Source organism: Dromiciops gliroides, chromosome 1 (genome assembly GCF_019393635.1).
Source record: "Dromiciops gliroides isolate mDroGli1 chromosome 1, mDroGli1.pri, whole genome shotgun sequence".
NCBI lineage: Eukaryota > Metazoa > Chordata > Mammalia > Microbiotheria > Microbiotheriidae > Dromiciops > Dromiciops gliroides.
The window spans coordinates 234,299,095-234,323,556 of NC_057861.1; the positions used below are offsets into that span (position 1 = coordinate 234,299,095).

Consider the following 24,462-nt stretch of genomic DNA (forward strand, 5'->3'; position numbering starts at 1 on the left):
CCAAACTTGCTCCCTATTGAACGCTAATAGGAGTAAACAAGTATAGAGTATGGTATAGTGGAAAAGAACATGGTGAACAAAGGTGACACACAACTTGGGCTTGAATCCCGTTTTTTCTGTTTATTACCAGTTCCACTTAAGGCAAGTCACTTACCCCAGTGGGCCATAGTTTCCTCATCTGCAAAAGTAGGGGGTTGAACTAGACCAACTCCGTGGTTCGTTTCAGACCTAAGTCCTCTTATGGCTGTATGATTTCCATTCATTCAAAAAGAAAGAGTGCAGAGATTCCATCTACTGGATTGATCTTTATGATCCTTTATTTAGTCGGCTGTCTACTAACTGTATGAACTCAGTCAAGTGGATTGTTCTTTCTGGGTCTCAGTTTCTTGATTATCAAATAAAGAGTTTGAACAGGATGGACTCTACGGCCCCTTCCTGCTCTGAATCTCTGATCCTGTGATCAAGGGAACATCATATATAGAGAGTATCTAGATTTTAACAAAGCACTTGACAACAACAATGAAAATAACTGACATTTATACAGGGTGGACCAAAAGTCATGAAGGGTTAATAGCATAAATAGCATAAATTATTTAAAAATAATTTTCAAAAAGTTATTAAAACATCAGACCCCTTCGTGACTTTTGGCTCACCCCATATAATTATTTAATGTTGGCAAAATACTTTTATATGCATCATCTCTTTTAAGCCTTAAGAAAAACACCCTGTGGGGGCAACTAGGTGGCGCAGTGGATAAAGCACCAGCCTTGGATTCAGGAGGACCTGAGTTCAAATCCAGCTTCAGACACTTGACACTTAACTAGCTGTGTGACCCTGGGCAAGTCACTTAACCCTCATTGCCCTGCAAAAAAACAAAAAACACCCTGTGAAGTGGGTACTATATATATTATCTTTTTTTTTTTTAACAGATGACAAAACTGAAGATCAGGGAGGTTAAGTGATTTGCTCATAGCTATAAGGCTAGTAAGTACTGATTCAAACCCGTGTCAGCCTGATTTCAAATCCAGTTCTCTGTCTGCAATGCCATATTATGCATGAGATGGAGAAACATGTGCTAGATAATAGTATAGACAGGAGATTGTTGTTGTTCATCCTTCCTTCCGTGGAAGAGGACCAATGACATCAGGAGGGTGATAGGAGATTAGGAACTATCTGAACAGCTGGATTCAAGGAGAAGTTATTAAGCACTCAGTGCCAGCTGGAAAGGAGATTTTTACTGGAGAATCGCAGGGACCTATTCTTGAGACTTTGTTCTTGTTGATATTTTTTAGCAGTGTTTTAGATAAAGCATAAATGCCAGGCTTATTAAATTAGCAAATGACACAAAGATATGGGATACATTGAATGATGGGATCCAAAAAATAGTCTCAGCAGGCTAGAGTTGGCTGACTCTACTAAGATGAAATTGAATAGAAATTAATATAGCCTTACACTAGTGTTCAAAAAAATCAATTTCATGAACACACACTTACTAGAGGTGGAGCCAAGATGGTGGAGGAGAGGCTGTGACTCCCACAAGCTTCCAGATAAACCCGTCCATTCATGCCCAAATAATGGGGTAAAAATCAAAACCCAGAACAGCCTAATGCACATAAGAACAGAGTGAGACTATTTCTCCACAAAAGAGGGCAATTCTGATCACATACTGACTAGGCTGAACAGCTCAGCGCAGTCCGGACCCATCCAGGGACACTGCTTCCAGCGCATGTCAGAGCCTTCAGCACCAGCAGCTTCTGAGGCTCCGATTACAGACTGGTGAGGGGGTTCGGTGGTAGGCCGGGGTGAAGTGGAGGCAGTATCTACTGGAGTTGGGGCAAAGCGCCCTGGGTCTGAACCAGTGGACTGAATCGAGTGGTGGTGGCCCAGTGGGGGAGGGGTAAAAGCACGCCAAGTTTCCGACCTTAGAGAATCAGAGTTCAATCAGACTTCTGTTTCTGAGTCAAAGAGAAAGCGGCTGTGATTATTCACAAGCCAGGCAGGCTGAGAAGAAGCCCAATCACCCTCTGGGCCATGCTATAGCATGAACGGTGTGTCCTGGAAGCAGCGCTACACTTTAAGAAGGAGTAAAAAGCCAAGAAATAGTAAGCCAGGATGAGTAGGCAGAGAAAGCAGAAGACCATCGAAAACTTCTTTGGGGGAAAGGTAGACCATAATACATACTCAGAAGAAGAAGATAATAATAGGGTCAAAGCTCCAACATCCAAAGCTTCCAAGAAAAATATGAACTGGTCTCAGGCCATGGAAGCTCTCAAAAGGGACTTTGAAGAGAAAGTAGGAGAGATAGAACAAAGATGTAGAGAAAGAGAGGAAAGAATGGAAAGAGAAATGAGAGCAATGCAGGAGTCATGAGAAAAAAGTCAACAATTTGAAAAGCCAAATGGAAAAGGAGATTAAAAAACTGTCTGCTGAAAATAATTGCCTAAGAATCAGGATTGAACAAATGGAAGCTAGTGACTTTATGAGAAACCAAGACACAGTAAAGCAAATCCAACTGAATGAAAAAATAGAAGGCAATGTGAAATATCTCCTTGGAAAAACAGCTGACCTAGAAAATAAATCTAGGAGAGATAATTTGAAAATCATTGGACTACCTGAAAACCATGACCAAAACAAGAGCTTAGACACCATCCTCCAAGAGATTGTGAGGGAAAATTGCCCGGATATTCTAGAAGCAGAAGCTAAAATAGAAATTGAAAGAATCCACTGACCACCTCCTGAAAGAGATCCCAAAAGGAAAACCTCCAGGAATATTATAGCCAAATTCCAGAACTCCCAGGTCAAGGGGAAAATATTGCAAGCAGCTAGAAAAAAGGAATTTAAATACTGTGGAGCTCCAATAAGGATAAAGCAAGATCTAGCAGCTTCTACATTAAAGGACTGGAGGGCATGGAATATGATATTCCAGAGGGCGAAGAAACTGGGACTACAGCCAAAAATCACGTACCCAGCAAAACTAAGCATCATCTTTCAGAGGCAAACATGGAATTTCAATGAGAAAGAAGACTTTCAGGCATTTGTTATGAAAAGACCTGAACTGAATAGAAAATTTGACTTTCAAATACAAGACCATGGAGAAGCATAAAAAGATAAACAGGAAAAAGACTTCATGAGGGATATTAAAAGATCAAACTATTTATATTCCTACATGGGAAGATAATACTTCAAACTCATAAGATCTATCTCAATAAGGAATTAACAGAGGACACAGGTCTGAACTGAATACAAAGGGATGTTATGTTTTGTTCTTTGTGGGGTGTCTTATGTCTGGGGCCGGATTTGGGCTTGGGTCCTCCTTGGTCCAGGGCTGGTGCATTGTCCACTGTGCCACCTAACTAACCCATAATGACATCTTTAAAATAGGGTTGAGGTATAGGAGAAATAGACTGGGGGAGGGGGAAGGGGAGAGATGGTCTGGAGAGAGGTTGTTCACATGAAGGAAACAAGAAAAAAGCTTATGGAGGGGAGGGGAAGAGGGGAAAGGAATTGGGGAGTGAGTGAACCTTAATATCATCAGAATTGACTCAAAGAAGGACTAACATGCATACTCAAGTGGGTATAGTAATATATTTTTGCCCTGAGGAAGGGGAGGGAGATAAGGGGGGGGAGGGGAAGGAGGGAAGGGTAGATTGGGGGAGAGAGCTGTAAAAAGCAAAATACTTTCAAGGAAGGTAAAGATGTTCTGCGTAACGGCACAAGTATGACATATTGAATTGCTTGATTTCATAGGGAGGGTTGAGGAGAGAGGGAGGAAGAAAATTTGGAACATAGAATTAGCTCAAAGACCTTAAACTCATCAGAGTTGGCTCATGGAGGGAATAACATTTACACCCAGTTGGGAGGAGTAATCTATTTAACCCTACAAGAAAGTATGAGGGGAAGAGGATAAGGAAGGAAGGGTGAAAAAAAAAAAGGGAGTGCAGAGTAGGGGAGGAGACAGTCAGAAGTAAAACACTTTTGAGGAGGAATAGTTTAAAAGAAGATAGAAAATAGAGTAAATATCATGGGAAGGGAATAGGATGGAGGGAAATAGTTATGATGACTTTGCTGGGCTAATATGAAGAAAATTCTTTGTCAAGTTTAAGGTATTTTATTTAGGTTATGATCAACAGGATACTATCAGAAAAACCTGGAAAGACCTACATGAACTGAAGCAGAGTGAAATGTACTATATACAAAATAACAGCAATAGTGTAAGATGATCTGCTGGGAAGCATGTGGTTATTTTCGGCAAGGCAATGGTTCAATATAACCCTGAAGGACTTATGAAAATGGCAACCCATCTACAGAGAAAGAAGTGACAGTATCTGAAAATAGATGGAAACACATTTTTTTTCTTTTTTTTGGTGAGGCAATTGGGGTTGGGTCGCTTGCCCGGGGTCACACGGCTAGTGGGTGTTGGGTGTCTGAGGCCGGATTTGGGCTCAGGTGCTCCTGGTTCCAGGGCCGGTGCTCCATCCACTGCACCACCTAGCTGGCCCTGGAAACACATTTAAAAAAATTTTTTTTTCTCTTTGACAATTCCTCAGTCTGAAGTTTTGGGAGTTTTTTGACTGTTTTCTCTCACAACCTAGCTAATGTGGGAATGTTTTCCATGGCTACTCATGTATAACTTTTTTTTTTTTTTGCTTTTTTTTTTGCGGGGCAATGGGGGTTAAGTGACTTGCCCAGGGTCACACAGCTAGTAAGTGTCAAGTGTCTGAGGTCGGATTTGAACTCAGGTACTCCTGAATCCAGGGCCGGTGCTTTATCCACTGCACCACCTAGCCGCCCCTGTATAACTTATTTTGAAATGCTTGAGTTCTAGTGGGTGGGGGGTGGGAATGGAGGAGGAAGAGAAGTTGGAACACAATTTTTTTTTAAAAATTGATGTTAAAATTTGTTTTTACATATATTTTGGAAAATAAAATTCTATTCAATAAAAACAAAAAAAAAATCAGTTTCACAAAGATGAGAAGTAAGCTGTGTCTAGTCCCTAGTTCATCTGAAGTAGATCTTAGGGTCTTAGAGGATTATAAGCTTAATATGAATGACATGGATGATAGCCAAAAAAGCTAAGAGAGACATATACTGTTCAGCATTGGGTAAGTAATGGTACTGCTTTGTGTTTGCCCTGGTCAGACCACATATTGAGTATTGTGTTCATTTCTGAGCATCACATGTTAGGAAAGATGTTGGTAAGGTGGAGTGCATCCCGAGGATGGTATGAGGCCTAGTTGTTCAGTCATTTTTCAGTTGTGTCCAATTCTTTGTGACACCATTTGGGATTTACTTGGAAAAGATACAGGAGTGATTTGCCATTTCCTTCTTGAGCTCATTTTACAGATGAGGAAAAGGAGGCAAATGGGGTTAAGTGACTTCCCCTGGTTCACCCAGCTAGTAAATATCTGAGGCCAGATTTAAAATCAGATCTTGCTGACTCCAGGCCCGGCACTATCCACTGGGTCACCCAGCTACCTACAGAATCTGCTGTATGAGGTTTGGTTACAGGAGCTGATGATAGCTAGGTACAGAGAAGGAAAGGAGGAGAAGAGATATGCTAGCTGTCTTTCTTAATGGCTGTCATGTAGAAGATGGATTACACATGATCTGTTTGACCCCAGAGGGCAGAAGTAAGAGTAATAATGGTTGTACACTGCAGAGCCCAACTTTGGCTTTGTGTCAGGAAGGATCTCTTAATGATCAGAAGTTTCCCTAAATGGGCTGACTCAGGAGGTAATAAGCTTCTTCAGTCAAAGGCTAAGTGACCATTTATTTGTTGGATATGTTGTAAAGGGTTTTCTTGTACAGGATGGACGCTAAAGTCTAAGATGATGAGGTGTGGGGTAGGCAGAGGTCACAAGAACCTAGGCAGGACATTTTAGTAAAAGGAACATTGTATGGAACTGGCTTCCAATCCCAGCTCTGATGCTTGTTACCTGTATGATCCTGAGCAAATCACCACCTCTTGGAGCCTCAGTGTTCTCCTCAGTAAAATGAGGGCATGGATAACATGATCTCTAAGTCCTTTGACTGATGGCAGGGCCCTAGAAGTTATACTGCCATTTACTTATTCGTTAGGCACTAGAGAAACAATACTGCTGATCACACTGCTAATGATAACATGTTTATGTGACGCTTGGCTATTTACAAAAGACTTTCATCAAAATAACCTTGATAAGATAAGTCTTAAAATGAACTAGCTTCCACATGTTCCTAGACCTGTCCCCTGATATAAGTTTACCCTCTTTAACAACTGCAAAGCCTTTTTATTATAGCCAGTGTTGGAAAAAATACACAGACAAGTCCAAAAAGATTGAGTAAGACTGACCAAAGATAGTGACAATTTTGTGGCTTCATGCCTGGCCTTTGGAACTATTACCTGTGAGTTAGATAACCATAGTTTTTGGCCTGCTCAGTCCAGATACCTTGCTGATTTCTCTTCATTCCTTTGGTCAGAGGTGGCTGAACTCCTTTGGGGATTTAACCAAGACCTCTTGCTGAACATGGCCAGACAGATTAACCTTCACCTAAGATTTCCCATTAGCTAGGGTTTTAAGATAGAAGTCCAGCCTTGGATCATGTGCCTCTAGTTGCTGACTTTGGACCTTAAAGAACACCTCCCAACCTCTACCCCCAGCTTACCTGCTCGCTTCCCAGGCTAAGAGGAATAAAAATGGATTTTTTTCCCCCTCAGTACCTTTTAAATAAAGGTAATGTTTCGTGGTAAAGTTTTTGCTTCTGCCTTCCTAGGACCACAGTATGACAGAACCCATCTGAATCTGACCACATAGGTCAAGTGACTCATAGTGGTCTCATAAAATGTATTATACTGATGAGACCTCATATGTATTTGAGATAAAATGTGTCCATTGGCTTTTTGGGAATATTTAAAGCTACTTCACTCAGCTTACTTAGCATTTCTATAACCATATGATTCAGAAAAGAGGAAAAAAAGTTATGATTTTCCTCAGTTCAGTTAGAACTTTTAAAAACATTTATATGTGGGGCAGCTAGGTGGCGCAGTGGATAGAGCACCGGCCCTGGAGTCAGGAGTACCTGGGTTCAAATCCGGCCTCAGACACTTAACACTTACTAGCTGTGTGATCCTGGGCAAGTCACTTAACCCAATTGCCTCACTAAAAAAAAAAAAAAATTAAAAAAAAAAACATTTATATGTAAAAAGACAGATTTGTTTTTCCCCCACTGGCTAAAACATAGGTATCAGAGCAGCACTCAGATGAGACTGAGAACAGCAGGAAGTAGCAAAGCCACATGCTCAATGGAGATAGATACCACAGGAGTGTTGGAACGATGTGCCCATCTGTTCATGGACTAACATGCATGTCTATGTATCATCTGCATGCAAAGTATACTTTACTGTTTTATGGATCTATACTTACAGTGTTGTGAGTACTCCCTCCACAATGGCCTTGAGTGTTAAAGTGACTGAAAAATCCATCACCCTGAAACCAACTTCTTGTTGAGCCTCCCCAAACTTAGCCAGCCTGGTCCTTGAACAGGCTCTGTCCCAGGGCCCATATCACAAGCCTATCTAGGTTAGTTGGACCTGCCAGGGTCAGCACTCCACTAGGATAATCTTCCAGAACCCAGGATTCTCCATATCATGATGAGGCATTTAGAGTAGGACTTTAATGCAATACAGCCAGACCCTGATTAGTGAAACTAATGAATCCATATAGTCACATTTGTACTATCCAAAGTTATATAATTATGTTAAAGATGGTCATTGGCTCCAGCCCATTGCAAACATGCACTGTGAATTTGAATAATGGGATCACTTCATGGGATTATTTATCCTAACTAATTGGAAACTAGCTGTATATTGTCAGGGAATTCCCTAGACCTCTTAGGAATAGCATATTTATCAATGGGACTCTAGTGACTGTGGGTCAAAAATAGGAGACCAAACTGAAAGCAAAGAGATTTATTAGCATGCTAAGGAAACTACAGATAGCAGCTTCAACTTCCTACAAATACAAATTTAGTTTTTATAACTTTTCAGTTCTACTTAGAGTACATAGCCAATCAGCAGCATTCTGGATTAGCTTAGGATAGATGAATAACACCTTTTACAGGAACTATTTGAGGGAGAAAAGGGGAGCTTCAGGGGGATATTTATCATGCATCTGGTACTGTTTATCAGAATGAGAAGACATTCCCTGTTCAAGGGCAGGAGACAAGGGGAAGTGACAAAATATTTTTACAATTGTGAAAGAGGTCCTCATAGACAAAACTTCAGGGTCAAGGTCACTGTTTAAACAAGACTACAGGGGTCTCATCCAAGCACAACAAATAGTTGTTAGAACAGTGGATGAAGGGAAGCTAGGTGGCACAGTGGATAAAGCACTGGCCCTGGATTCAGGAGGACCTGAGTTCAAATCAGGCTTCAGACATTTGACACTTACTAGCTGTATGATCCTGGGCAAGTCACTTAACCCTCAGTGCCCCCCCCCCCAAAAAAAAGAACAGTGGATGAGACCATCTTCCCATTATTTTCCACTATTAGGCAACCAGATGCCTGGAGGATTTCCACATTTTTAGTCCATCAAGATGTCGTGAAATGATTGTGTTTCCCATTCCCCTACTTCCATCACAAAATGTATTATAGTATATTGTTGCTATAGTCCCAAAGTATCAAATTACTGCAGTTTTTTAGACCCAATTGTCACAATTTCAGTAATTAAAATCCTTGTTCTTTATTAGTCTAATTGCAGAATATAATAGAAAAATACAGTTTTGTAGTCATTTGTGTATATCACAGCACCTTGGATGTTGTGAGGGCAGTCTTGTGTTTTCTTATTACCATGTGACCTGCTGACCATAGTATGGTCAGTGATTCATAGTGTCTATCCAAATGAAGGGCCCCAAAGTTTAATATAGAGTAGAATGTAATATACTGTAAGTGATAGCTCTTTTCTTCAAATTCCTTTTATAGACAAGGACACAAATTCCTTTGGAAAAGAATGCTATAATTAGTGATTTGTCATTGAGGAACAAATGCCGAGTTTACTTCTCACTGTTTTCAGAAAAAGCCAGAACTCCCTTATGATGATATACAAGTGACTTAACCTCCCAGAGCCATTGTTAATAATAGTAGTTAGCATTTGTATAGTGCTTTCAGATCTGCAAAACACTTGATATATGTTACCTCATTTGATCCTCATAATGCCTTGTGAGGTAGCTGGTATTATCCCCATTTTACAGATGAGAAAACTGAGGATTAGAACGATTAAGTGATTCTTAGGCAGATTACGTGACTCCAGACTCAACATTTCTAGTAAGCAGAAAAGGCAGGGATTTGAACACAGGTCTTCTTAACTTAAAGTCCAAGGAATTATTCACTATAGCATTAAGGTATGTGGCTATCTGCCCCACTGGGTTTATGTGAGGATTACAAATGTTATATCTATATTATTATTATTGTTATTATTTATTATTTAACATAGCAATAAATTAATCTTATTTCATCAGTAAAAAGTAGGTCTGTCAAGGTTCTAGATAGATAAATATTTTGATAGCAAGTAGTTATGTACTCAAAAATAATGTTGAATTTAAAAACAAATTTTCTGTTATTCAAACTGCCTTTTCCCCTAATTACTCTGAAAAGATGATGCTAAACTCTAGGCTTGACCATTGGTCAAACATAAAAGGACAGCTATATGGGGCACAGTAAATAGAACACCAGTCCTGGAGTCTAGAACTGAGTTCAAATTTGGCCTTATACACTTAATTAGCTATATTCAACCTTGGGTGAGTCACTTAATCCTATTTGCCTTGGTCTCTTCTTCTGTATAATGAACTAGAGAAAGAAATGGCAAACCACTCCGGTATCTCTGCCAAGAAAATTCCAAATGGGAGACGGAGCCAAGGTGGCAGAAGAAAGGCAGTAAATGCTCTTGGAGCTCCTGACGCAATCACTCCAAAAAACTCCAAATAATGCCATAAGAAAATTCCAGATGGGGTCACAAAGTCAGGTATCACTGAACAACAACAAATATAAAAGGAAAATAAGAACATCACAATTTAAACTTTCAGGGCCTTATTTCTTGCATTAAGTCTGATTAGAATATTCATTTTCTTTTTAAAGTAATAAACATCTTTATTGATATTTTTAGGTCCCAATTTTTATCTCTCCTTCCCTCCTTCCCCTCCCCCCGTCCCTGAGGTGGTAAGCACTCATATATAGGTTGTACATGTATGATTATGTAAAACATTTACCATATTAGTAATTTTGTATAAGAAAACTTGAATAAAAGAAAAAAATGAAAAAAGCGAAAACTAGCATGCTTCAGTCTGTGTTCCATCAATATCAGTTCTTTCTTTGGAGGTGGATAGTATGTTTCATCAAGAGTCCTTTGGAATTGTCTTGGATCATTGTATTGTTGAGCATAGTTAAGTCTTTCATAGTTCATCATCAAATGATATTGCTGTCCTTGCACAATGTTCTCTTGGTTCTGCTCTCTTCACTATACATCAATTCATACAAGTCTTCCCAGGCCTTTCCGAAATCATTCTGCTTGTCATTTCTTATAGTACAATAATATTTCATCACCATGATATACCACAGCTTGTTTAGCCATTTCCTAATTGATGGACATTCCTTTGATTTCCAACAGAATATTCATATTCTGTACAAGAAATTGCCTACAACATCAGACATGTTAAAAGGCATAATATTTGTGAGATATTCTTTTGTCACAGTTGGAAAGGACCCATTTGGGAATCCTTATTAAAGTTTAAAACATTTTACAAAATACACAGATTATTTTAAGTTATTGATGAAGTATTTTCCTCAATATATGGGCTTATAGTAAAGAAAAAGAAAAAGAAAAAACCAAATGCTTAATTGTGTTTTACAGTTGTGTGCGCCGTAAATGCACTTTCTCGTCATGTGCTTAATAAAGACCTTGGAGATATTGTCAGAGACTTCAGAGGATTCTACAGGCAGCTCACTAGTGACGGACAGCTCAGATGGGTAAGATGCTTATTTTATAGAATGTTTATATGACTCATGGGTCAGCAAAGAAAATGCAAGGTGTACAATGAACATAAGCAACTATCATAAAAATACCAAGTATGCCTCACAGTGGAAAATCTCCTACAGAGAGGAAAACATCTTTTAATATTTCTGTGAATGCCAGCATAGCCCTCTGATGGTCCATTTTTTTATCCCTCAGTCTATGTGACTTCTTTGCCCTGCTTTTCTGTGCATATATGCCCTTGATTGGCTCTTTATGCAACTTCTTAACTCCAAACTCCAATGGTACCATGTTATAGCCTGCTTATACCCACAGTGCTTTTTGGGTTCCATGTTACCTTAATTCTTCTGAAGTGTGGTGTTCCGTGTTTCATAGCCATCACCAGGAGAATGCACAAATACTCAGAGTTTCTGATTTCATTGACAGATAGAGTTCCTTCATCTATGACTTAATAGGTAAGTCCTCGGGAGCTGTCTGAGGGATGCAAAGAGGACAAATTATTTGCTCAGCATCATACAGATCTTAAGTACCAGAGGCAGGATTTGAACCCAGGTGTTGTTCACTCCGAAATCCATTATTCTGTGCACTGTGCCATCATCTGTCTTTCAGGAGACATAATGTCAATAAAAACATGGACCAATTTGGGATTACTAAAATCACTGCACTATTTCCCAAATTAAATTCAGTACTTCTTACTATCCAATTCAATTGGAGCTCAATTGTCCATCTATGCTGCCTTTAAAGGCATAGCTCATAGAGCTTGCTTATCTTACTATATACTGTAATCTGGACAGTTCTTCACTCATTTGTTTTTCCTCTGCTAGACTTATGTCTTTGAGGCATCTGGTTTTTTCTGCTGGATGCATGTAATATGGAACAAAGTCAGAATTCTTTCTCTTAAGAGCTTACATGATCATCAATGGAAGCTTTATATTGGTGTGAATTTGTGCAAATAATACCCATTTAAGGGATCAGAAGCTTGCAAGTTCATAGAAAGAAATAATGTCTAGGCAAGAATTAAAAGTAAATTGCGAGGGGGCAGCTAGGTGGCACAGTGGGTAAAGCACTGGTCCTGGATTCAGGAGGACCTGAGTTCAAATCCAGTTTCAGACACTTGACACTTACTAGCTGTGTGATCCTGGGCAAGTCACTTAACCCTCACTGCTCCGCAAAAAAGAAAGAAAGAAAGAAAGAAAGAAAGAAAGAAAGAAAGAAAGAAAGAAAGAAAGAAAGAAAGAAAGAAAGAAAGAAAGAAAGAGAAAGAAAGAAAGAAAATTAAATTGCAGTCTATAGCATCAGGACTCTAGTCCTTTAAACTTTTTTGAATTGTTTATTATGCCAGTAGCTATAGGTACCATTGCTCTTGTATTGATAAATGTAGAAAGTGTTAGGGAATAATTTTTAGGCTGTTTAGAAAGTTATATGGCCTATTCAATAAGCCCAGAACATGGACATATCTGCTTACCAGTGGGCTGAAAAGCAGCATGCTTTATTGAAAAGATGTCTTGAGACAAAGATCTGGATTCTAGTCCCTGTTCTGACAATAATTAGTGCTGTGACCTTTGATGCAAGTCATTCAATTGGGTTTTTAGCCTCAGTTTCCACATCTGTAAAATGGACATAACAGTACTCTTCTTATCTGTCTCACAGAGTTATTATGAGGTTCACATGGAATAACACATGAAAAGTACCATATAAATGTGAACTGTAAAATGCATGTGCCTGTAAAACAAAGATAGTGTTCCTTCTAGGGTCCTTGGATGCAGTAAACTGACATAGCCAAGTTGGAAACAGAACCGAAGAGCCACTAAAAGGAAAATGTATCACAGACTTTATCACAGAAGGAGATGCCAGCTCATCCAAACCTTTCATTTTTATAATGAAAACAAAACAAGACTGAGCCCTGGAGAGGTTATGTGATGAACCCCACACAGGTTAGGGAGGAACAGAGTTGAGTTCCAGGCTCTTTCTAGTAGCTGATGCTGCTAAAAGACATGAACAAGGCAGTGGAGCAACTTCTCAGGTCTGGTGTTTGGAAATGGGGGTGGGACTGTATTGTATGTAGTTGTGCTTTCACATTAGTTGATCAGCCTCTAATGAGTCTGAAATGATGTAATAACTTTGTAAGAGGCAGCTGGAGAGGAGCAGAGGAGAGAGCACTGGACCTCTGAGGAATGACTGAATTCAAATCCAGCCTCAGATACTTACTAGTTGTGTGATCCTGGGCAAGGTCACTTAACCTCTGCCACAGTTGCCTTATCTGTAAAATGGAGATCATAACAGCACTTACTTCTCAGGGTTATTGTGAAGATCAAATGAGATAATATTTGTAAAAAGCTCTTTGCCAAACTTATAGTGCTAAATGCTAGCTATTTATCATCACCATTTCTTCCATATGCTTTATTTGGAAAAAAACCCAACCATTTCAATTATGGGTTTGTTGTTGTTGTTCAGTCATCTCAGTCGTGTCTTACTCTTTATGACCCCTTTGGGGGTTTTCTTGGTAAAGATAATGGAGTAGTTTGCCATTTTCTTCTACAACTCATTTAACAGATGAGGAAACTGAGGCAAACAGGGTTAAGTAACTTGCCCTGGGTCACACAGCTAGTAAGTGTCTGAGGCCAGATTTGAACTCAGAAAGATAAATGTTCCTGACTCCAGGTCCAACACGCTATCCACTGAGTCACCAAGCTGCCCCATGGGTTTATTATATCTAATAAACATTTTGGGGGGTGGGGCAATGAGGATTAAGTGACTTGCCCAGGGTCACACAGCTAGTGTCAAGTGTCTGAGCCCAGATATGCACTCAGGTCCTCCTGAATCCAGGTGCTTTTATCCACTGTGCCACTTAGCTGCCCCTCTAATAAACATTTTTAAAGTGCCTACTATATGCCAGGAACTGTGCTAAGTGCTGGCGTACAATTAATAAAAAGAAAGACAGTCTCTGCCCTCAGGGAATTTAAGAGTGTGTGGTGAGGCAACACACAGAAGGAGTCAGGAAAGTAGGGTGGGAGGATCAGGGGAGGGAGGTGTGACACTAGGAGGTGCCCAGCACCGAAGATGAAACCAGCCAGAGCAGCAGATTGGGGGGGGGGGGAGTGAGCCCAGAAAGTCCAGTTTCCTGTGCTCTATAAAGGAAGGCATAGGGAGGCATCAGGGACTCTGCCAAGAAATTGTGTGGGAGACACGTGACTCTTGTAAGACAGTTTTTTGTTTTTTAAAAAGAGACATTTCAATCTTCAAGTGCTACGTAAACGTGGCTGCTGATTGCTGATGATGATGGTGGTGATGGTGGTAATGATGTTACTTTCACTGTAGCCATGCCTGCTTGAAGCATAAGCAGGCTGTTTATAAATAGACCTGTACTGTCTTGCAGATTCCCAATATTTCATTTATGTTGTCTTCTCTCTACTCCAACTACCGACCTCCCTGGCTTCTTTTAAGCCCCAGCTAAAATCCCACCTCCTAAGAACACTGGGTGTGCGAATGGGGGAAGGTTATGAAGAACTTTGAGTGTTAAACATAGGATTTTATACAGGATTTGAACCTAGAAGTGATAGAGAGCCACTGAAATTTATTCAGTGGGGTGGGGGGAGGATGAGATACAATCAGACCTTTTCCCTCTCTCTCTCCCTCCCTTCTTTCCCTCCCTCCTTTCCTCCATCCCTCCTTCCTTCCTTTGCTCCCTCCCTGCCTTCCTTTTTTTTTTTTAAGTGAGGCAATTGGGGTTAAGTGACTTACCCAGGGTCACACAGCTAGTAAGTGTTAAGCTTCCTTCCTTTTTTGACAATCAGGATTACGTGATTTGCCCAAGATCATACAGCTAGTAAGCGTCAAGTGTCTGAGGCTGGATTTGAACTTGGGTCCTCCTGACTCCATTGTGCCACCTAGCTGCCCTTCAGATCTATTCTTTAGGAAGATCACTTTGACAGCTACATGGAGAACAGACTGCACTGGGGAGAGACTTGTGGTAGGGAGACCAACTTCTCTAATGTACCCCAAAACAAGAAATGAGGTATAGGGAAAAGAGCTCTAGGTTAAGACAGTGAAAAGACAGTATCATAGTTCCACTGTAAACTAGCCATGAGACCATGAAGCTCTCAGCATGGGATAGGAAAAGGTATCAACCTGATATCAACAGAGACCTGGTCTTTAATCCCACTTTGGCTTATGATAGAAAACGTCTCATCAGTGTGGAATTTCCATTTTTAACCACAAGCTGAGAATGGACAGACTTGTCAGCCTTCATGGTTGTTTATTTAGGTTTTTAACTTTGTAACACTCAGAGAAGCTGGAAGTGCAAGATATACCAAAAGTCTTAGTGCAGCTTTTAAGCTTTAATAGTTTCAATGCTCCCCTAAAACTTTTGGGAGACCTTGTATTCAAAAATTCCAAATACTTGTGCTGTTTTTTCTCCCAATAGATTGGTCCAGAGAAAGGCGTTGTGCATTTGGCTACAGCAGCTGTCTTGAATGCCTTGTGGGACTTATGGGCCAAGCAGGAGAGAAAGGTAAAGAAAGTGGTAGAATTTTCTTAAAATTAAGCTTAATTGGGTTATCCTCTTCATTAGTATGAGTAGCATTTACTGGGCATTGATATTTTGCTTGTGATGTGCATAATATATGACAGAAAGCTGATAGCATTTTCCTAAACCTGTTTTTTTTGTTGAGGAGTTGGGGATGGGTAAGGACAGGTTTTCTGTGATTTGGAGACACTGAGAATTGCTTTGTTTTCCTCAAAGGTGTGATATGGGGTGGGAAAATGAAAGGAATACAGAAGAACCAAGTGGAGGAGGAGATGGCAAAAGTGTAGGAGAAAACAGAAGGCCATAGGGATGTGAGATTTAAAATTGGATATTAGATCATAAATCTCCCCTTCTTAACCTTTCCCTTAATTTATCTCCCAGACTAGTAAATGGAAGAAGCTTTTGGTTTTCTAGATAGATCTTTTATTGTTATGGTAGTCACAAGGTGATGTTGATTAGAAGGATAGGAAAGTAGAAATACAATACAAATCGTCTTAAGTCTAAGCTTAGTCTATATTCCTTATAAAAAACTCACCAAAACCGAAGGCCACCTTTGGAGAGAGAGAGAGAGAGAGACAGACCGTCTGTGCAGCGCAGTCAGGAGACCAGCAGAGCAGGAAAAAGCACTACTTTTGTTCTCTCCTTGTCTTTTAAGCTCGCACCCCAGAAGTCGAGTGCGTAGCAGGCAGTCTGATGTGCGCAGCAGGCGCACTGGCGTGCGTAGCTCATGCCATTGGTCTCCTCCCCAAAAGGGTGGTCCTTCAAAAACTGGCGTCTTTCAGTTATCCTAACTGACTGTTAAAAAACTTTCATATTTTTTTACCACAGGGAGAAAATATTGGGAAAGAGGAGAGCATAGATATTTGTCACATGGAACCAGTTTGAGGCTGACACATTTTCTGTTGGGGGAAAAAAAGCAGTGTGGGTGTTTGTTGGGCTACTTTTTGCACATAAGTTAAATAAATGTTTTCTCTTTTTTAACAGCCCCTTTGGAAATTACTTGTTGACATGGTAAGAAAATGGGTTTAATTTATACTACTTGCATCATTGTAGTGCAGTTGCTTCCGTCAGCCTTTGAGGTAGTTGTAATTTCATCAGTATGGGTGTACTCCCTCTCCCAACCAGACCTGAACTTCAAAGGTGGTCTTGGAGAATTTCTGTAACTGAACAATGCACCCTGGTGATGAGCCTCTCTCAGCCTGGCTAGTCTGGCCTGCAAAAACAGCTGACTAGGGGCAGCTAGGTGGTATAGTGGATAGAACACTGGCCCTGGAGTCAGAAGGACCTGAGTTCAATTCTGGCCTCAGACACTTGACACTTACTAGCTGTGTGACCCTGGGCAAGTCACTTAACCCCAATTGCCTCACACACACACACACACACACACACACACACACACACACACACAAACCCAACAAAAAAAAAACGGATGACTACAGGAAGCCTTTCCAACTGGGTAGGACCTGCTAAAGCCTGTGTTCCACTGGTATAGCCTTCAAAACTGGAGGCTGCCTCCATGTGCCATGGCATATTGGAATAAGGGCATCAATAGAGTTGGCATAATTATTGTGCCTTAGGAGCTTCCTTTTTTATGACATGATATGAGAGCAGGGGCAGCTAGATGGTGCAATGGATAAAGAACTGGCCCTGGATTCGGGAGGACCTGAGTTCAAATCCAGCCTCAGACACTTGACATTTACTAGCTGTGTGACCCTGGGCAAGTCACTTAACCCTCATTGCCCCGCAAAAAAAAAAAAAAAAAAGACATGATATGAGAGTAACTGGTTCAATGTCCTTACAATCACGAAGCAAAAAGTCTATTTAAAACCTTAGCTTCTTCTGGTATGCTGGTATTAAAAGTATGAACATCTGTGCTCAACCATCCACATTGATTCCAAGGAGAAATGGCCTAGAACAGGATTTGGAGATCACTGTGATGCCTGACTAGGAAGACTGTATTTTAGGCCTTTTCCTTCTCGTTACAAAGAAGCTTTATATCGATACCCATGTGGGCCACTTGACTTCTGAGGAGGAATTCTATGGACAAAGTCAAAGATGAGAACAGTGGTGGTGCATCCTAACAGATTCTTGGATATTTTCTTAGTGCCCTATGCACTTGCTCATAATTGGTGGGATGTAGGCACAATAGTGGAATAAACTGCTATGAGCTTTGCCTCTGTCCAGCCCCTAGTGATGGCTCCTGGTTTTTATCAGTTTTATCAGTTCTGTAAATTTTTCCCTTAGCAGCAGCATCTATTGGCTTGACCATATGGAGTTTTATTTGAGTTGAACAGTAAAAGAAGCCAAGTTTTGAGGAGACAGAGACACTTAAATTTTTCCCCTTACAATCTGAAAGAAAAAAAAGCAACATTTTATAGCAAGATGGTACATTTTTTAGTGGCAAGTACAGATGGAGACTTAATAAAAGTATGAAAATGAAAGTCCCTTCTTAAAATAAAAACACCCCCAAGAGGGATAACACACTAAAACATCAGTCACTTATACCTCAGTGTGAAGGGATTTATTATATACTTCCCAAACAACAGCTAGCTGGAAGCAGATTTCAGTGATGGTGAGGAAGTGAAGGGAGGGAGAGTGAAAAAGGATCAGAGTGTGAAGCTTTGGCTTTTTTTTTTTACCAGGTTAGGCCTTTTTAATGTGTCCTAAGACAGGCTGTGGAAGCAACAACCAGGGAAAACATTTGCCTTTTTTCTTTACAGCCAAAAAGGGGATAAAAAGCAAACAAACAAACAAACAAAAACCCACTACAGGTATTTGTAGGGAAAAAATGGTTTTGTACATAGGGTAGAACATCATAAACTCGACGACTCATTGACAAAAAGGTGAACTCCCCACAGCTATCACCCATCTCTGCAAAAAGTTTCTATGAACATCTGTCCAGTCAAAACCACTGCACTCTCCCTTGAAATGTCATCCAGGGGCAGCTAGGTGGCACAGTGGATAGAGCACCAGCCCTGGAGCCTCAGACACTTGACACTTAGTAGCTGTGTGACCCTGGGCAAGTCACTTAACCCCAATTACCTCACCCCCCCCCAAAAGGAAAGAAATGTCATCCAGGATTGCCCAAGATGCTGAGGGGCTGCCCATCAGTCTTGGAATGTCCTCAGAAGATTCGTTAGTGATTAGATGACAGGACCAAACCCCCAGAGTCCGTTCACATGGCAGGGGAAAAGAACGGGGGAAGCTATTCAAATTTCGTCTTCTTTCTAAGTTATGCTTCATAATTTTGTTTCAGATTAACCTTTTTGGGGGTGGGGTCAGAGGGAAGTATAGTAAGGAGGGACATGAGATCAGGTCAGTAGTTGAAGAAATAGAATCTTGGCAGCCTAACCAAGTCAACATCACCTGCAAAGATACCTTCATTTAGAGAAGCAGACCCAACCACATTTTTGTGTCAACACAGTCTTACAAACATCATTGGTATTTGTATTTAATCGGACTATACTTTTTTCCTTTTCATATTTGCTCTTTCTCTCTTTACCATTGTACTACCAGGACCCCAAGCAGCTATTATCCTGCATAGATTTCAGGTACATCACCGATGCCTTAACTGAAGAGGAAGCCTATGGTAAGTCATTTAGAAGTTGCTTTTGGCAGCATTTTTGTTGTGTAAATAGAATAGAACCACCCCATGTTGTCTGAAAGGATGGGTAATCAGTGCTGTTGTATTTTCAGAAATCCTACAGAAGGGGAGCATTGGCAAAAAGGAAAGAGGTACAGAAATTCTGCTTTATTTTTCTGATGTTAGTTGCAAGGGTAAGCTTTCTATACCAAACAAGAATGTTGCCTGCCTTGGAGTTTACTTTATCATACTAAATACCTCCCTCACTTTGCAGTGAGACCTTTAGGCAGAAAACAACATGAAAGGAATCCTGAATGTATTTTAGGCATAGGGGTGGGGTTTGGGCCCATGGTTTCATTGGTATGGGAAACTCCCAAATGAACAGAGTTCCTCTACTAATGCAGATAGCCACTTTCTTTGTGACTTACACTCTTAGAGAATTGCCTGGAGTACTCCAAAGCCAACTTTCTATCCACTGTGTTGTAATGCCTCTCAGTATTTTATGTATATGTGCATATGTATGTGTATACTTATATCTTTTTGGAGCTTCATTCACTTCAGTAATTGTTAAATTACAGGCCAACTTTGGCATAAAGCAAAATGAGATGGGGCTGCCCTCTCTGAGGCCATGGACATCTAGAAGACAACCCCTTGGAGCATGTTTGTGCCCTGGGTTTCTTCAGCAGTCTAGTGAAGGCTATGGGCCCCTTCTCAGAGGTGTGTTTTTAAATACACAAAATAAACCATATAATTGAGGGAAATGCTAAATTTTAATTTGACATTAGTGAAAATAAAGCTATTTTTTTTCCCCATGCAAGTTCACAGAAACCCCTGGAATGAATCCTTGGTTAAGAACCCCTATTCTAAAAGATTAATTTGTTGAATCAGTGAATTGAAACATTGAAAAAGAGACTTGGTCATTTTGTTACCACCCTATTTACTCTTTAGGAAGTAAACTCCTGGGGCAGCTAGGTGGCACGGTGGATTAAGCACCAGCCCTGTATTTAGGAGGTCCTGAGTTCATATTAGGGCTCAGACACTTGACACTTACTAGTAGTATGACCCTGGGCAAGTCATTTAACCTTCATTGCCCTACAAAAGAAAAGAAAGTAAGCTCCTTAAGGGCAAGAACTATTTCATTATCTTTTGTTTTTTCTTGTATCCTTCATGTGCTTGATAAATGCTTGCTGTTGGTTTGTGAATTGTGAATTCTAGTTGTGAGATAGGGGTCATATCAGCCAAAATAGCAGTTTCTGATTGCCAGCTAGGTAACAGCTATGTTTAGGGAAAGGTATTAATAGGAAGGCCACATGTCCTTTGGCAAGTGGTTGGGATTTACATGAATAGCAGAAGGTAGGCTGTAGGTATTTCTAGACCTATCTTGCCAAACAGAATTTTCCCATAGGCAATGTCATACCCACTTGAAGAATTGTGTCTTTACAGAAGAGCAGATGTTGAAGTGTGGCTACCCTGCATATACCACTTCCTGTGCCTGGCTGGGTTACTCTGACCAGCAGTTAAAGCAGGTTTGTACTTTGGATGTTTTGTGAGGAAGAATTCCTAAAACTAGCTGACTGGCAGATCATATGATCATAGATCTAGAGCCAAAAAAGTTCCTCAGAGGTCATCTAGTCCAACCCCTGCTTTGAAGAAATTAAAATCCACAGAAGCTAAATGATTTGCCTGAGATGTCACAGGTAGCAAGCATCAGAGGTGAGATTTGAACCTAAATCCTCTGAGGTCAGAGCCAGTGTGCCTTCTGCTGCCCACATGTAGGCTGCTGGGTTCTCCACTTCTCTTAATTATTTTGGAACTTGGTTATCATTGCAGAGAGTACTTTTACACTTGGAAAAATAAAACACATGAAGGCCTCTCAAGTTATATTGTATACATGGATTTTTACTTGAAGCTGGACAGCAGTGTACTCCGAATTTTAAAAATATTTGGCCTTTAGATCATGCCCACTCCTCCAGGTCTCCATCTCTATTTTATATATCAGGTATATGGCTAATGCAGGTAAATGCAAAGAGACCCAGCATTTGGGATTTCATTTTCATAGATCACATATCTAATAGAGGTATGTATGTTACAGCACTCCCCTTACAGAAAGATGGTACATTTTTTTTTGGTGTCAATTACAGATGGAGATAATAAAAGTATGAAAGTGAAAGTCCCCTCTTGAAATTTAAACACCCTCAAGAGGGATAACACACTAAAACATCAGTCATTTATACCTCGGTGTGAAGGGATTTATTTTGTGTTTTCCAAACAACAGCTAGCTGGAAGTAGATTTCAGCCATGGCGAGGAAGGGAGGGGAGGGACCAGAGTGTGGAGCTATGTCTGAGGAAATAAGGGCTGGCTGTACTAAGTTGTGCTTCACACAGATTAACGTTTTGGTTGGGGGGGGTGGGGGGAGGGAGAAGAAGGGTAGTGAGGAGAAACATGAAATTAGGTCAGTAGTTAATAGAATTTTGGCACACTAGCCAAGCCAATATCACCTCCAAAAGTACCTTCATTTAGAGGAGCAGGCTCAGCCTGAGACATATTAATGATGTTTCCCCCTTCTACAAACACTTTAAGGATTAATGAAATGTTACTTTTGAAGAGATTAAGATCAAAGGGGATTCCATAAATACAAAGAATTACTTTATGTTAGCCAAGCAACCAGAGTTTCAACAAAATATATTCCTCTGCTGTAAGCCACAAGCACCAAGTACGTTACATTCAGGAAAGAAGTGACTTAGGTGTTTATTAGAGCAAGGACAGCCACGTGAATTACTGTTTCCTAGCAGTGGTCAATATATGACACCACAGCCAATGTATAACACCACAAATATATCCCTTTTCTCCCCAGTTATGCAGTCAAGCGCTCAAGGAGGGCTGGACAAGGTATGTTGTTTCTGGGTAACATTGGACTTTACTTTTCATTAGTAAGGAGCAAAAGAAGTCTGTAAGAAGCCTGAGGACTGATAGTTAAAAATCAAGCACACTCCACAAAACACTTCTACTGTTTTGGAATTGGATAAGTGTGAAATAACCAACACCAAGTAAGAACTCCCTGATCTCAAAAAGTGGGAAAGGAGTTAGAATCACAGAGTCTCTTTTTTTTTTTTAAGTTTACTGATGTTTTATTTTCATATCACCAACATTTCCAGATTGTGTCCTACCCTGTGAAAGCTCTTTTGTAACAGAATAAAACAATTAAGCAAAACTAACAATACAATGGCCCGATCTGAAAGAGCACATGTAACATTCCATACCTGTGGCCTCTCCAACCACTCTTTTTTTTTTTTTAAGTGTTTTCTTAATTAACAGATATCTATTTACTCTCCTTCCCACTTCTCTACCCCATTGGAAAAAGAAAAACAAATTCTTTGTAAAAATACGTGTAATTGAGCAAAACAAATTCCCTCATAGATTATATATGTGTGTGCGTGTGCATGCACAGGTAATTGGCACAGTGAATAGTGTGCCAGGCCTCGAGTCAGGAAGACCTGAATTCAAGTCTGGACTCAGACATGTAAAAGTTGTGTGACCCATTTAGTTCTTCACTGGCAGTGTCTTGTAGACTACTCTCATGCACTAAGTATCTCTCCAGCAGCTTTAATTACTTTGTGGTATTCCACCATTTATCACTTCACACTTTCACTGGAGAACTTTTTGCTGTTAAAAGGATATGTTTAGGGGCAGCTAGGTGGCGCAGTGGATCAAGTACCAGCCCTAGATTCAGGAGGACCCGAATTCAATTCTGGCCTCAAACACTTGACACTTACTAGCTGTGTGACCCTGGGCAAGTCACTCGACCCTTATTGCCCTGCCCCCCAAAAAGAGGGCAGGATATGTTTATACTTCAGAAAGAAACTTGAGGGGGGAGGTCATTAAAATCTCTGTACAATTTCTCCAGAGCTGTCCAAATAATTCTTCTATAAAATTCTGGACCTACTTCATTGTCCATCTGCACTGACCGTCCAAGGTATATGTACTAAGGGTTTGCCTATCCGAGTGCACATCATGGTCTAGACAACAGACATTTTTCATTCCCTTGGTTTTTCCTGTGCGGACGATTAGGATGAGTTCTTGAATGATCATCACTAATGTCGAAGGCACCAAAGTGTCCTAGAGCTTGATACAATTGGGTCAGTGACATCTACCACAAGGAATAGCTGGAAGACGCCACCACCTGCAGCGCATCTTCTTCTGATGAACATATGTGGCTAGCATGTTTCCTGTCTGAACAAAATTATATCTGTTACAACTTTTAAAGAATCTCTTATGATTTCGACATAGGCACGAGAGATTCCTGGTTAAAGAAGAGGCTTTTAATGTTTTTGCTTTATCAAATAAAATGCTTTTTAAAAATAGTTAACAAATAGCAAATACAACATGATCTATTTTCTACACCTTTCGGTCAGTTGTGTGACTATGATCATGTAATCTGCTGTGGAATGTTATTTGCATGAGCCTCTGGAATCCTGCCCTATGCAGACTCTAGGTCTGGGAAGCCAAAGCATCCAGTTATTCTCCTCATGGCACTGAAGAGTCCCCACCTGGTTCCTGAGCCAAGGCTACAGCCCAGGCCTGGACTTGGTGAGAGGCTGAGCTTTCTGGAACATAACCTGAGCTTCCTGTCTCACCTTCAACTGGCAGGACCCATTGTTGCTGGAACCACAGCTGATACCAAATGAGTCTCTAACCTGAGATGCTTTCCAAGCCTATTGCCTGAAAAGGCTGATGCCCTGGATCCTCCTACCTGCGTAGAACGAAGCAGAGTTTGGGCCGCTGTGCATGCTAGGCCCCACCATTAAAGGATATGGCTGTGCTGGGACCTCATCTTTGGCCTACAGTATTTTGACCTGAGTGCTAGAGCATGTACACAGTGGCTGCTGGTGAGCCATGAGCATCCAGTCCTCCTTGGTTGTGTACTCAATATATGCTTATGGCTCCAAAAAGCAATGGCAAGAGTTCCTGCCCTGACTGGCAATGGGTGAACTCCTGGGCTGATTTGAGTTGATGGAGTCCAACAACAGAAGTGACCAGGATGACTTGGAGACCTGAGCCTGCTATGATGTAGCCAGCAAGACCAGTGCTCTGAATGGCTCCAAGACCTAGATCACTAATGTACCTATTGCTGACTTGTTTATTATCCAGGCCATGTGTGAGGATGCTTGGGTAAGGAGCTTCTGTTATATGGGAAAATGTGTGGAATATCAGCTTCCCAGATTGAGGGCAAGTTTGCACTATAAGCTTTGGTCACAGTTATGGTCCTCATGGTCAGTGTGGAAATACCTAAATAGAACATGCTACCCCACACTTCTGGCCTTGCTGGACCATTTGGATGTCTGAACATAACTTG

At 40.7% G+C, this 24,462-nt stretch overlaps 1 protein-coding gene across 2 annotated transcripts in view; it reads left to right on the forward strand.

Annotated features, from left to right (window-relative positions):
- ENOSF1 (enolase superfamily member 1) overlaps positions 1–24,462 on the forward strand; it is a 58,673-nt gene that overhangs the window by 14,350 nt on the left and 19,861 nt on the right. For both annotated transcript variants that reach the window (XM_043979213.1, XM_043979214.1), the window contains 7 exons: positions 10,881–10,996; positions 15,424–15,510; positions 16,510–16,536; positions 19,042–19,114; positions 19,222–19,260; positions 20,552–20,634; positions 21,964–21,998. In XM_043979213.1, coding sequence (XP_043835148.1) covers positions 10,881–10,996; positions 15,424–15,510; positions 16,510–16,536; positions 19,042–19,114; positions 19,222–19,260; positions 20,552–20,634; positions 21,964–21,998 — 460 coding nt within the window. The remainder of the gene's footprint in view (positions 1–10,880; positions 10,997–15,423; positions 15,511–16,509; positions 16,537–19,041; positions 19,115–19,221; positions 19,261–20,551; positions 20,635–21,963; positions 21,999–24,462) is intronic.